Source organism: Asterias rubens, chromosome 2, assembly GCF_902459465.1.
Source record: "Asterias rubens chromosome 2, eAstRub1.3, whole genome shotgun sequence".
Lineage (NCBI taxonomy): Eukaryota > Metazoa > Echinodermata > Asteroidea > Forcipulatida > Asteriidae > Asterias > Asterias rubens.
In genome coordinates, this window is record NC_047063.1 from 16,205,853 (window position 1) to 16,220,034 (window position 14,182).

At 36.5% G+C, this 14,182-nt stretch overlaps 1 protein-coding gene across 2 annotated transcripts in view; it reads left to right on the forward strand.

The window, feature by feature from the left end:
• Positions 1-14,182, forward strand: part of LOC117306799 (early endosome antigen 1-like) — a 38,583-nt gene that overhangs the window by 17,026 nt on the left and 7,375 nt on the right. For both annotated transcript variants that reach the window (XM_033791318.1, XM_033791319.1), the window contains 18 exons: positions 1,116-1,184; positions 1,633-1,738; positions 2,387-2,524; positions 3,118-3,255; positions 3,766-3,935; positions 4,662-4,755; positions 6,157-6,210; positions 6,474-6,575; positions 7,175-7,303; positions 8,086-8,220; positions 8,817-8,945; positions 9,466-9,600; positions 10,093-10,191; positions 10,717-10,824; positions 12,207-12,293; positions 12,578-12,742; positions 13,032-13,109; positions 13,799-13,882. In XM_033791318.1, coding sequence (XP_033647209.1) covers positions 1,116-1,184; positions 1,633-1,738; positions 2,387-2,524; positions 3,118-3,255; positions 3,766-3,935; positions 4,662-4,755; positions 6,157-6,210; positions 6,474-6,575; positions 7,175-7,303; positions 8,086-8,220; positions 8,817-8,945; positions 9,466-9,600; positions 10,093-10,191; positions 10,717-10,824; positions 12,207-12,293; positions 12,578-12,742; positions 13,032-13,109; positions 13,799-13,882 — 2,020 coding nt within the window. The remainder of the gene's footprint in view (positions 1-1,115; positions 1,185-1,632; positions 1,739-2,386; positions 2,525-3,117; positions 3,256-3,765; positions 3,936-4,661; positions 4,756-6,156; positions 6,211-6,473; positions 6,576-7,174; positions 7,304-8,085; positions 8,221-8,816; positions 8,946-9,465; positions 9,601-10,092; positions 10,192-10,716; positions 10,825-12,206; positions 12,294-12,577; positions 12,743-13,031; positions 13,110-13,798; positions 13,883-14,182) is intronic.

Sequence of the window (14,182 nt, forward strand, 5' to 3'; positions counted from 1 at the left end):
AAAAAAAAAAAATAACTTACAGGGTTTACAGAACGTAATAGTGCAAGACTTCTCTTGAAATATTATTCCATGAAATGCTTTACTTTTTGAGAAAACATTAAAACAATATCAATTCTCGATAACGAGAATTACAGATTTATTTTAAACACGTGTCATGACACGGCGAAACGTGCGGAAACAAGGGTGGGTTTTCCCGTTATTTTCTCCCGACTCCGATGACCGATTGAGCCTAAATTTTCACAGGTTTGTTATTTTATATAGAAGTTGTGATACACGAAGTGTGAGCCTTGGACAATACTGTTAACCGAAAATGTCCAATGGAGTTACGTAATAAGTCACTCAGGCGTGCTCGTGGCTGGCTAGTGTTGCGGTCAACCCAAACAGCTGTGTTATGGGTTATCAGATTTGTGTAGTTTGATTATTGCATCTTGAAACACTAAAAGGAACTTCAGGCTTAATACCGATGCATCACCACAAATATGTTGTACATGTCACTTGATTTTCAAACTGCCTCTAGCTTTTCGGTGGTCTAGTTGGTATGACACTGCTCTAGAATGGCAAGGGTCATGGATTTGAATCCCATCCAAGTAACATGCCTGTTAATTTTTTCAATGAGCTTGGGAAAGTACCGAGTATACAGTGGTAACACACATCGGCACCTCGGATCATCATCCACCAAACTTCTAAACATTCCACGCACACGCCATTCATGGGGAGCCCGCTCCTTCTCACACTCTGGCCCATCACTATGGAACGAACTCCCCCCTAAACTCCGACAACTCACTACATATTCCAGCTTCAAAACCCATTTGAAAACTTATTTGTGTGCTTAACTATATTCTTTGCATTCTGGCTTCGGCATCTCTCCTGCGCCAGGAGTGTCTTTTAGACAGACATGGCGCATTATAAATTGCCACTATTATTTTTTATTATTATTATATGGGTAAACCATAATTATTATTCTTTATCCCTGATTCAAATTTCCATCTATTATTTGAGTAATGTTGATTGACAGACTTTAGATAGTTCCATTACAAATAAGCAATAAATACAAAAACAGTTTTGATTATAGTCATGACAGTTGTATTACTTTATTTTGGACATGTCCTTTCTAGATCGGAATCCACTATTTTGCAACTCCAGAATGATTTACAAGCAGCGCCAAGCAAAGTGGAACTTGAAAGGCAAGTTGAGAAACTTCTTATTTACCACAAAATCTATACATCTAAGATCCTATATCTAGAAAACTTCCTTGTCTTCTCTCCATTTTGGCCTCTTGGCTATTAGTAGTACAGTGATTAAGTTTGCTTTTGTGAGATTCCAAGGCTCCATCACAACCAAAATTTTGGGTTTGAAACCCACCTGGGGACGTGCCAGTTGGGAGGTAATGGTACAAATTGATTTTGTGTTTTAGAAATAACGATTTTGACTGTCGGAAATCCATTTATCCTGTAATATAACTGGCCATATTGGAGTAGTTACATTGACATTTTCTAACCTTTTTTGTTTAAATAAGTTAATATTGGTTTTATATTTGATTTTGTCGTTTTTTATGTAGTTTTATAACGAATCCAACCCATTCATGGTTGCTAATAAAAATGATCCTTACTTTACTGTACCTGATTCTCACAGATTACAAGCATCAATTAGTGATAGCAGTAGCGGATGTGAAACGCTGAAAGAAGAGTTCCAGTTGAAGACTCAGGAAAACATGACGCTATCCAAGCAGCTTAGTGAGGTATGGATCTCAGATTGATTTAAATTAAAAGTAATCAATCACAAGGGAAACTGACTTGTGGTTTATTACTTGATATTTTGTTCAAAAATTGTATCCCCTTTAGGTGATCCCTCTGGTGCAGCTTTCCAGGTTGTATCGTCAACTTGGGTGTGGTCCTTGGCTATTATACAATGTAAAAATTGACAAATCTAGTAAGGCTGTTTGTGAAAACGCAAAAGTGGCAGTTTAGTAAAATGGTCCTTGTGCTAACTAGTGTAACAAGAAAAATGTAACAATTTAGCACGTGAAACTTGGGGAAAATGTGGATGTCACTAATATTGTTTAAAAAACACTGATTTGCCAAAATGTGTGATGTTTTTAAGAATTGCCTCTTCGTGAAAACAGTGATGATATAACTTGGTTGTGATACATGTAGCTTGGGTTAATTGAATGCAAATTGTTTTCATATAGGCTTAATTTTATCAAGCTTTTAAGCAGAAAAAAATTGCTTAGCAAGTTAATCTGCTTACCAAAATATTAGCAGAAAACCAGTGAACCACAATTCACATGACATGGTTTGGCATGTTTGGTACATGTAGTTGTTTCCGGTTTCTTCAGCAGAATTTATTTGTACTTAGAAAATCTGTTTATTCAACTTTCATCATTAAGGTTCGAAGTCAATTGAAACATCAAGAGTCAGCGTGTAGTAAGTTGCAGCAAGAATTAGACTACACAAAGCAGCAACAGCAGCAACAAGCAGCTACTAAAGATAGTCAGAATACAGAACTTCAGGATCAACTCAATAAGGTTTGGTTGTTGAATAATTACTGGTTATAACAATTGTTTGAAGAAAAAATAATCTTTGACTAACGAAATTATACTACTGTTAATGCTGTACTTTTAGAGAAAATGTGAATTATGTGTTTCTTAAAGTGAAGTAAAATATGAAATATCGTTTCATTGACCAGTTAACCTTTGCAAAATCGAAGCAAATTTTCCCGGGTTACAGTTCGAGAATGGAGAATGGCAGTAAATGGGCTGGCATTTTACACCGTTTTAACGTAATGTTGGAGACTTGTAATAATTTAGGTTTTCTCATAAGGACTCTATCTATCTAGAAAATGAGTCACAAAAGTAAATTCTTCCTCAGAGAAAACGCAGTTCAATCACGAAAGCCCAGTTAATTTTTCGTGTGAATGCGAAGCAGATTTTGATGTCACATGGCTTTTTTTTTTTGCAGCGAATGTTTTGCAGGAGTTGACGGATTTTAACTGTTGCGAATTACTCATTGATATTTGTGATGTCAGAGTTTGTATCACATTCGCATTCACAAGTATGAACCAGGCTTTACATGCACAACTGACTTGTAATAATCTGTGTGTGATGTTTCCATACTGTAGTTGACTGTCTTACAAGAAGACAAAGAGGCTGAGCTTGTTCGACTTCAGAAACAGTTGGTGACAAACAGAGAGGCTGCCGAGAGTCAGCATCGACAGTTAGAACTCCAAGTAGCAGATGCACAACTTCAACTTGCCAAGGTCAGTTCCTTTTTTTTAATTTATTATTATTTCATCTTATCATAGCATGCAAAAGAAAGATAACATTTTCCTTAGTGCTGGTAACTCCTCGAATCGGGTTACATCCCGTAGCCTTTACTCTCAAGGGTTTTCTCAGGATCCTTGCTGTTCCCAAAAGTAACAGATCTATCCTCACATTTGTCCCTATTTCGTCTAGATGTTTCCCTAGTGCTCGAAATAAAAAATCCATTTCATCTGGCAACTAACTTCTGTTATCGCCATGTAATTCCTTTGCCAAACAGTGGACTTAATTTGATCATTTGATCATGCCCAAACTAGTAGGGCTGCCAACTGCCCAAGGCAGATAAACTGCTCATCCGGTAAATTTAATGACACCAGTAAAATATAATGTAAACACACCCACTGCTGAAAAAATATGTATAGTTTCTGAGTTGTGGCAAGATCTTTAATTGAGCTTTCCTGTAGCAAGTTGTCACTGAACTTATTGAGGTTTTCTGTGTTGACTTTCAGACCGAAGGGAATGTTGGTCAGAAAGACTCCCAAGTCAGCGACCTACAGTTACAGCTAGACATGTTGCAGCAGCAGTATGCCCAAGAGAGCGTTAGTAATGATGAACTACGAGCACAGATACAGGAGAAGCAGTCTCAGATAGAGGAACAACAACGCCAACTTGCTGACCGGTAAGACAGGCATGATATTCGTCCTACTTAAAGGATTTGGGTACTTTTTGTAACACGAAACATAATATCCACAGATTAACATTGAACCAAATAATTTTTGTCTCAGTGAGACAACAATTATTTTGCATGTTAAGTTACCATAACTGGTTAATACGTTTCACATGCTAAAACCGAGACTAAAACAGTTTTCGTGACATTGTTATACTCAATTCACACAAAAAACTACAGCACCTCAGCAAGTATAAAAGAAAGCTTTCTACTACCATTATCTTAAAACTGTTAATGTTGGTGGACATTGTGTTTTGTGTTACAAAAAGTACCCAGACCCTTTAAGTCTGAGTTCTGATTTGTTTGTCCTTGGGGAAAATCAGAAAAGTTGTGATTAAATAGTCTGAAAAATATGTTAAGAGCCTAAACCATGTGTACATATAAGGTTAAGCCTTGTGCTCTGTAGCGTTTCCCTACTTTTTTCAAAGGACTAAATAATCATGCCTTGTAAGATTTGAAGACAACATTAAAACAAGACTGTAAGACAGGTTTTCAAATAAGATATCAATAAGCACAGAAACAAGAGAGCAGGAAAGATCTAAAGACATTCTTAAGATAAGATTGTAAGACGGGTTTTCAAAATAAGAATATTAAGTCAACCCATCAACTGTGAAACATTTCACTTTGAGTATTCTACCGGTGTCAAACCATTCCATTGTTTGATTGGTCTGATCTTAGGCAAGACAAGAACGCTGAACTTGAAGAGTCCCTTCAGAAGCAAAAAGATGACACAGAGAGACTGGAAGGTGAGAGAACAGACCTTATGGCCAAGGTAAGAATTGTCAAGTTTCTTTGCATGTGTTATTTGATTTCAGTATAAGGTCAATTCACAGAAGAATGGCAGATGGTACCAACAGATGAACGTGTTGCAGTTGTTATGCAGTAGGACTTGGGTATCTTCACAAAACTATTCATAACTTGTGAATTGACAAACTGTTCCACAGTTGATTTTCCTACTGGCAATAAATCCCCAAGCAGTCCATTTTACTCTTAAGAGACCAGTCATTTCTGTATAATCATAAAACGTTCGGATAATTGTTAACATTATTCATATCTTTAACCAAATTTAACCACAATTTCTTACACAAAATTTTAACACAAATATTATAAAACAGAACATTTTAATTTTGTGTTTAGAAATTGGAAAACCATGTTAACATACTACACATACAATGTTTTGCACTGAGCTTAGGGAACCTGAGATAAAGATTTGAGTTGGATATGGGTCATTCCGTGTCAAATCATTACGCCATCCGGGATCAATCTCACAGATTTTCTTTAAATTTGCTGAATTAGTTTGTTGAACTAGTTTGTTGTGAGGCCACATTAAAAAAAGAAATTGTTGATCGTCCTTGTTTTTTTGCGGATGGGGAAGGGAAGGAGTTTTTTTTTTATTTTTTGGTTTTGCTGACATGCCAAATATAAAATCAAGAAAAAAGAAATCATCACAACCACTATAAAACAGAGGTTTTGTGTGTTTTTTATGTATTCAATAGTTTTGTCAAACAAATTTAACTCCTTGATGACATTTTCTGTAAACCTTTTCAAACAACTAAGCACAGTGTAGTCCAAGTAAATATTTGAAGAATTGTTCTTGCCAACATGAATAAAAACCTTCTTTAAACATCTTTTCAAACCTGTACATTTTGAAAAAAATATCATTGAAAAGGTTGTTTTTTATGATTTAAAAAATAAAATAAAAATGGGGTCGGGGGGTTTTGAACGGTCGGGCGGGGACCTTATGTGTCCTTATGGTGAACAAACGAAAGGTCAAAAGTTCAACGACCTCTAACTCAAAAACCACATGACCCAGAACGCTCAAATTCGGGTTTCAGAGTTTTCTCATAGGACCAAACTAAGTCAGCAGATTTAAAGAAAATCCGTGAGATTGACCCCGGATGGCGAGATGATTTGACACGGAATTACCCAAATGTCATGTATGCGGTTTTCCCTGCTGACACCAAGCACCTGGCGCAACATTCTGGTGTAGCAACCATCAGGTTGTTTGTTTGTAGAACATGTCCATGCTTCGCACCCGTAAAGTAGTGTTCCTATATGGGAAATGCTGTGACAAGCAGTATCCATACAATTGTGCCACGGAGTGGTCTTGACTGAAATTAATTTAATGTGGATGTAGGTATTTTAAAAAAAACACTGAATTGTTTTGTTTCAGATTGAAGCTGGGGAGGGTGCATCAACAGCCATACAACAACTCAAGCAAGAAAATGTAGGTTAAGATGTGAATAGTTAGCTGCTAATGCCTTTATGCATGTACGTGTTTATGTGTTTTGTGCTGTCATTTTACCTTTGAGAAAGACTCTGCTAGCCTCAAAACCTCAGGCCATTAACTACATTTTGTTTATTTAGTGTGATCTTGGTTGGAATTAATCCAATTGTTTTCCGATATATATATCAATCCTTTCCCTTGTTTTTAAACCTTTTTGTTACAAATTTCTGTTTGCTGACAATATATATGTTTGAATTGTACAGGAAAGTCTCCAGAACCAGCTGTCCTCTCTCCAGCTCAACAAAGACAAACAAACTGAAGAACACAAGTCGGCAGTGGAGGAACTTCATAAGCAACTCCAACAGGTAGAAATGAATTCAATGATTGACAAGTTCCAAGTCCAATTTCATAGAGCTGCTTAAGCACAAAATACTCCTTTAAAAATGTCTGCTAAGCACAAATGGGCACGGAACCAGTCACAAACTATTGCCCTTTTCGAAACCACGGCTTCGACTTTGGATTCGGCTTCAGGCTCCTTCCTCTCATCTGAAGCCCCGAGCGCGTATGCGCAAAACAACGGTAGAGCCAAGCTATCCTGAGCCGATTCCAAAGCCGGAAATGGGCCTATGTACACAATTTTAAAAAAAATCTATAAAATTGACTCAAGGTGGGACGTAAAGCCAATGGTCCCGTGTGTTGTGAATGCAGGTAAAAGAACCAAGTGCACTTATCGTTAAGAGAAGGGGTTTTCCCCGGTGTTCCTGGTTTGATTGGCTGTACAATGTGCCAAAGCACCTTGTAAACTGTTAAATGGTGCTATGTAAAGAAGTAGCTCCACATATACAGTGTATGCCTTGTAGGAAAATACTGACAGCGCACAACGACCCCAAGGTGATATGCGCTATAAGAACATTTAATTAGTATTATCACTATTATTATTTTTTCTGTTTAACCCAATTTACAGGGTAAACTTCAGTCAACTAATATCACCAAACAAAATGAAAGATCTGAGAGTAACTTGAAGGACGCGAGGACTAAACTGGCTGCTTCACAGGAGAGACTGGCTAGTCTTGAAGCGGAGCTCAAAACCAAGGTCAGTCAAAACAAATACTGCGTTGATTCCTTCCGAAGGTGCTGTGGAGTACTTCCTGAATTTTCTATAATTTTATCCAGCAGACATCAAACAGATGGTGTTTTTCCCATCAACCAATTACCATTTTTTTATTTTTTTTATTCTGTTTGTGGTAACACTACGTATATATCAACTTTGCTGTAGTTATTCTGTTTTTAGAGAACTTGCCTTGCTTTATATTCTACTGTCGCGGAGTAAATATTTGTTTTAGGGAGACTGCTTGGTTTTGAAAAGAACTGTCCTGCTCATAAATTACTACATAAATGACTACAGGTAGGACAGTTCTTTCCAGAGATTTGACCTGGGGATTATATCCTGCTACAATGCATTTAATGTTTGTATACTATTCACCACAATTAAAGACACTGGACACTTTTGGTAAATGTCAAAGACCAGTATTCTCACTTGGTGTATCCCAACATATGCATAACATAACAAATCCGTGTAAATTTTGTCTCAATTGGTCATCCAAGCTGCAAGAAAATATTTAAAGAAAAATCACTGTTGTTGCACAAATTTGTGTGCTTTCAGATGCCTAATAAAAGGCTTCAGGTCTGAAGTTATATTATTTGAGTGCAAAATTACCTCTTTCTCAAAAACTACATAACTTCAGAGGGAGCCGTTTCTCACAATCAACAACTCTCCATTACTCATTACCAAGTAAGTTTTTATGCTGAAATTTATTTTGAGTAATGACCAATAGTGTCAGCACCTTAAATGCTCAATTGAAACATTCTTTTCAGGAGGAGGTAATCCTTGCTATGGAGTCATCTATGGCCACCCAGCGTACAGATCTTGAGAGCCATCTTAGAACAACCCAAGCTGGGCTGGAGGATAAATCACAAGAACTTAACAAGGCACAAGAGCAACTGCAAAAGGTGACACTATTTTTCTTTCACATTTTTTTTACTCCTCACAACACACACAACGGGTTAACATGCTGGCACTTCGCTCAATTGGTAGAGCGCTGGCATGTTAAACCTGAGGTCGTTTTTTAAAATCACTTTAACAAAAATTCAGACCCAAATTAGTTTCAAATTCAAGCATAGTAAAAAACAAATACAAATAATTTATGCTCACTCATCAGGTGATCCACAAAAACTGTATTACAAAAAGCTTGTTGCGGTTATTTTTGTTGTTGCTGAGATTACCCCAGACCCCAATAACACACACTTTTAAAAAGTCTTCGCCACCAAGGAATAGAACAATGTAAACCCCCACCCCCCCTCCCCTTCAAGGGAAACTGACCGTGCAAATTTGTAATAATTTTGTTTCGAACAAAGAAAATCTACTGCAGCAGGACTTTAACCTGTGACCTCCAGATTTGTTTAAACCACAAATTATTTGCATTTGTTCAGTAAGTTTTATTACTTGATCACTGTGGGTTTGTTTAGGGTTTGAAAATGCTAAGTTTTTTTAGTGGTATTGTTTTTATTATTTCATAACTGGCTGTCTCTTTGGTCTGTAATGTCAGGTCCAAAGTGATTTATCAACCACCAAAGAGCAACTGTCTCAGTTAGACGTCAAAAGTGTATCCCTTCAGGAACAGCTGACAACATCAAAACATCAATATTCATTGCTTCAAAATGATCTACAAGACAAGGTAAAAAATTACATGGGATTTGAGGCATTGCATTGTGAGGTATCAATTTATATTTGGTTTGCGGTAACACCTTGTGTGTATCTACTTGCCAGGTTGATTATGTTCTTTTGAGAACTGTCATTCTACTGTCGCGGAGTGGATTTTTTAGAATTTAGGCGACTCCTCAGTTCTAAAAGGAACTGTTCTGCTTATTAGCTACTACCTAGGCGGAAGGTAGAATATAGGCCGGAACTTTTTCTTTAGGGCTACTGGTATGATTTTGCTTTTCCCCTTGCACACAATTTTTCTACAAGTACGAGCAAACGTTTACAATGCAGACATGTGACAAATATGCAAATTAGGTCTTGCAGAAAAACAAAATACTTAGCGCTTTTATACACCCCTAGGGGTATTATAAAGCCCTATATATGTAAACATGTATGTATGATAAATTCGCAGTATAAATATCATTATAATTATTGTTATAAAAGAACACAGTGTGTGGTATTTACTATAGCAATGTTTGTATTCATTACAATAGATAAGCCAGTTGGGTCTGTTGGAGGCCAGCAAGAAAGAATCAGAAACTCATCTTACTGGTCAAGTTCAATCCTTGCAAGACAAGCTTAATGCTAAAGAAGAGACACTGAAGAAGGTGTCACTTGATTATCAACAGGTAGGTGAAAGCCATATCATGAGCAGTTTAGTGCTCAACAACTCTCCGCTGAGCAGAAATGAGCAGGATACCAGTCACAAGTGATACATTTGACATTGTAGTTTGGCTGGTAACCTTATTCTGGTAAGCATAAATTTGTTGTGCTTAGCATCTTTTTGTGTTCAAGCAGCTCTTTGAAAGTGGGCCCAGATTGCTGAAATTCCTTGTGTACGGCATTGCCATTGCAGCCAATTGCCATACATGTAGCTTAGCCGAAGTCACTTGATTTAGACATGGCGTAAAATGCAGAAAATATGAATGGCCACCATATTGCCTGCATGGAAATGTCAAATGTACATTGGCTACAAGAGGGTTGTCAGTCAAACTTAAATACAACTTGCAATATTTGGGACTTTTCCTTAATAAAAATTGCTTTTGCCAGGGAGCAATGAGAAACTTACTCGAACTTGACAATGACAACTTTGCGACTATTCTGTTTCTGTTTCTTTTTAGACAAAAGAACAGAATGCGTCAGCAGTCAAAAGTCTACAAGATAATCTAGAATCCACCAGGAGTAGTCTTGAAGAAACCAAGTCTCAGATGCAACAGAAGGTTAGTTCAAAGCGTTTAAGTTATCTTGAATCCACCAGGAGTATTCTTACATGGAATATGAACTCAACTTTAATGAAGTCTATATTTGCTAAGATCGCACCCGATATACATTCTCTTAAGGCACTGGACACCTTCTGTAATTGTCAAAGACCAGTATTCTCACTTGGTGTATCCCTACATGTGCATGAAATAACAAATTTGTCAAAGATTTTACTCAAAAACACTGCTAATATTGCACAATTGTGTGTATTCAGATGCATAAGAAAAAGTATTTTATTTGAGTGACAAACTAACTCTTTCTCAAAAACTACGTTGCTTCAGGGGGAGCCTTTTCTCACAATGTATTATACTATCAACAGCTCTTCATTGCTCGCTACCAAGTAAGTATTTTTGCTAACAATTATTTTGAGTAACTACCAATAGTGTCCAGTGCCTTTAGAGCAGCTTTAAAACTTTAAAAAATAACAGGGATTTCATACATTGATAAGTGATGCTAACTTCAATGCAATTTGTATTTGTCTTTAGGTCCAAAGCATTGAGAAACAGAGGGATACCTTCCAAGAATCTTTATCTGCTACACAAGAAAGCCTTCTCGGAAAAGAGAAAGAGTTGACTCAACTACAAAAACAGAAGGTATAAGAACAGAAGGTAGAGTAACGAAATGTAGAAGAATAAAAGGTAGAAATACAAAAATGTAGAAGACTAAAAAGTTGAAGAGCAAATGGCAGAAGAGCAAAATTTTGATGAACAAAAGGCAGATGAACAAAAGGTAGAAGAACAAAAGGTAGATGAACAAAAGGTAGAAGAACAAAAGATAGAAGAACAAAAGGTAGATGAACAAAAGGTAGAAGAACAAAAGATAGAAGAACAAAAGATAGAAGAACAAAAGATAGAAGAACAAAAGGTAGAAGAACAAAAGGTAGATGAACAAAAGGTAGAAGAACAAAAGATAGAAGAACAAAAGGTAGATGAACAAAAGGTAGAAGAACAAAAGATAGAAGAACAAAAGGTAGAAGAACAAAAGGTAGAAGAACAAAAGATAGAAGAACAAAAGATAGAAGAACAAAAGATAGAAGAACAAAAGGTAGAAGAACAAAAGGTAGATGAACAAAAGATAGAAGAACAAAAGATAGAAGAACAAAAGGTAGATGAACAAAAGGTAGAAGAACAAAAGATAGAAGAACAAAAGGTAGAAGAACAAAAGGTAGAAGAACAAAAGGTAGAAGAACAAAAGGTAGAAGAACAAAAGGTAGAAGAACAAAAGGTAGAAGAACAAAAGGTAGAAGAACAAAAGATAGAAGAACAAAAGGTAGATGAACAAAAGATAGAAGAACAAAAGATAGAAGAACAAAAGATAGAAGAACAAAAGGTAGAAGAACAAAAGGTAGATGAACAAAAGATAGAAGAACAAAAGATAGAAGAACAAAAGGTAGATGAACAAAAGGTAGAAGAACAAAAGATAGAAGAACAAAAGGTAGAAGAACAAAAGATAGAAGAACAAAAGATAGAAGAACAAAAGATAGAAGAACAAAAGATAGAAGAACAAAAGGTAGAAGAACAAAAGGTAGATGAACAAAAGGTAGAAGAACAAAAGATAGAAGAACAAAAGGTAGATGAACAAAAGGTAGAAGAACAAAAGATAGAAGAACAAAAGGTAGAAGAACAAAAGGTAGAAGAACAAAAGGTAGAAGAACAAAAGGTAGAAGAACAAAAGGTAGAAGAACAAAAGGTAGAAGAACAAAAGATAGAATAACAAAAGTTATAATAACAGGGTAGAAGAACAAAATTTAGAAGATCACAAGGTATTGTATGTGAACAAAAGTTTGAGGAAAAAAAAAAAGAGCAAAAGGTAGAAGAGCAAACAGTGGAAGAAAAAAGGTAGACGAACGAAGAGTAAAATAACAACAGGTTGAAGATATATTAAGAAACAAAAGGTCTGTATTGGACAGACCCTTTGATATCTCAGACATGTTCATTGCATAAAGTCACTATTTGACTGTCTGTGTTTTCTTTAGAGTGATGTTATGGTACAAGCTGCAGAGCATGTTGAGAAACTATCAGCTGATCTTCAGAATACACAATTGGATCTGAACCAAACCAAGGTGAGATCGAATTGGATATAATCGACACATCTTTACATGGACATGATGGATGCAAAACATTGTACCTTAGATTTGTTTGTTGTTAGATCTTGTGCCAAAAAGGCTCATGTAAAAATGGTGTATCTTGCTTGTAGTAAGACACTGCTCTAGAATTGCAAGGGTCGTGGGTTCAAATCCCACTTGAGTAATATGGCTGTAATTTTTTTTTCACAGGGCTTAGGAAAGTACTGAGTTAATGGGTTAAACCAAAATAAATACTTCTAACAATGATCTTGATACAACAGGCTAGCTTAGCAGAAAGGATACAGACTGAGAAGGAGCAAGCGGAATGCATCAAGAATCTTGAAGAAGAGAAGACTAAGATACAAGATGAGTTTAGTGTGGAGCAAGATGTTGTCGCTACACTGCAGACTCAGATCACAGATCAGGAAAAGCAAATAGCTCAAAAGGTAAGCTGAAGCGTGTCATGGCCTAGCAGTTAAGACCACTGGACTCAAGCTCTGATTTTTCTGACAAGCAGAATGTGGTTTTGAGTCCCAGTTTTGACACTTTTGTCCTTAAGCAAGACAATTTGCGCTTCGTCCTTCGGATGGAACGTAATGCGCAGTTGGTTTCATGTGTTAAGGTTGGATTGGCAGCATATTGGGCCTAACTGTCCAGAGAAACTCAATCTTCTGTACCTAACATATATCTTGGTGATCATGATTGCAACTACTGCATTGCACTTCTTCCCTGTAGGATGATCAATGTCAGAAGTTAGAGAAGCAACTCGAAGGCAAAGAAGAGCAACAAAAGGGATTACAAAGGAAGATAGAGGTAAGCAAGTGTTAATTGCCCAATAGGATACATGACAGTAGGCTGTGCAAGTTTGGCATGTAATTGAACATTGATAGGTTTGTTCAAGTGCGTGAGTTCGTTTCCTTCACACTTAAAAGCAACCGTTATGGGGATCAAAGTGGTCCCAAATATGTTTGATTGGGCGCAAGACTTGCACAGTCTTTTCCAAGTCTACTCCAAGCAAAGAGGGGTACATCTACATGTAGTAAGGTTTGCAATAACACCCTGTGTATAAATCTGTTTGTAAGTTGTGAAGCTTCTGAAAAAAACCTTTGGTAAAATAACATTTTGATTGTAATAAAATTTACCTGCAGAAGTTTCAGCTCAGCTTCATAATTTTGTAAGAAATACAGTAAAAAAAAACAGCAATATTTTCGGGAGAGTCAAGTAAATCGGTTGTACATTCTAAAATAATGTTTGTCTCACTGAGATGAAAATTATTTTTGTGTGAAATTGTTTTACTAATTTCTCAATAACTACAGCACCCAAGGTAGTAACATATTAAGGGAAGCTTTTAACCATCATTATCTTTAAACCGTGTAAGTGTAATGTAAATCTGTGAATGCTTGTACCCGTGCTTTGTTTTGTACAAAAAGTAACCAAACACTTTAATAACTTTGTATATAGTAAGTTAATATCTTTGTTTTTCTCCACATTAATGTTTGTAGGTTTTGGAGCAGGAAGTTGCCAAATCATGTGACCAGTGTCGTAATTACGAAACACAAGTTGTCAAACTACAAGCTCAAGTCAAGGTAATAACGCAAAGTGTCTTTAGTTTAACCAATTGAAGCCAGGGATAATTTATTCTCTCCCACCCTGACGAGACTATTGTCTCCAAATCACCTGAATCATTTTTCTTCCGAGAGTATGGCTGGAAAGCTGGCACATGAAAACTATCACTTACCAAATCTAAGAGAACAAAGATTCTGTTTTAAGGCATAATAATTTTTTTTTCACTTTGCCGTGAATTGCAAACTCTAAGCAGCGAGACACGGCCCATCAATTGGATCATGTGATTGGAACCAAGGATTGAATCTTACTCCGCCCAGATG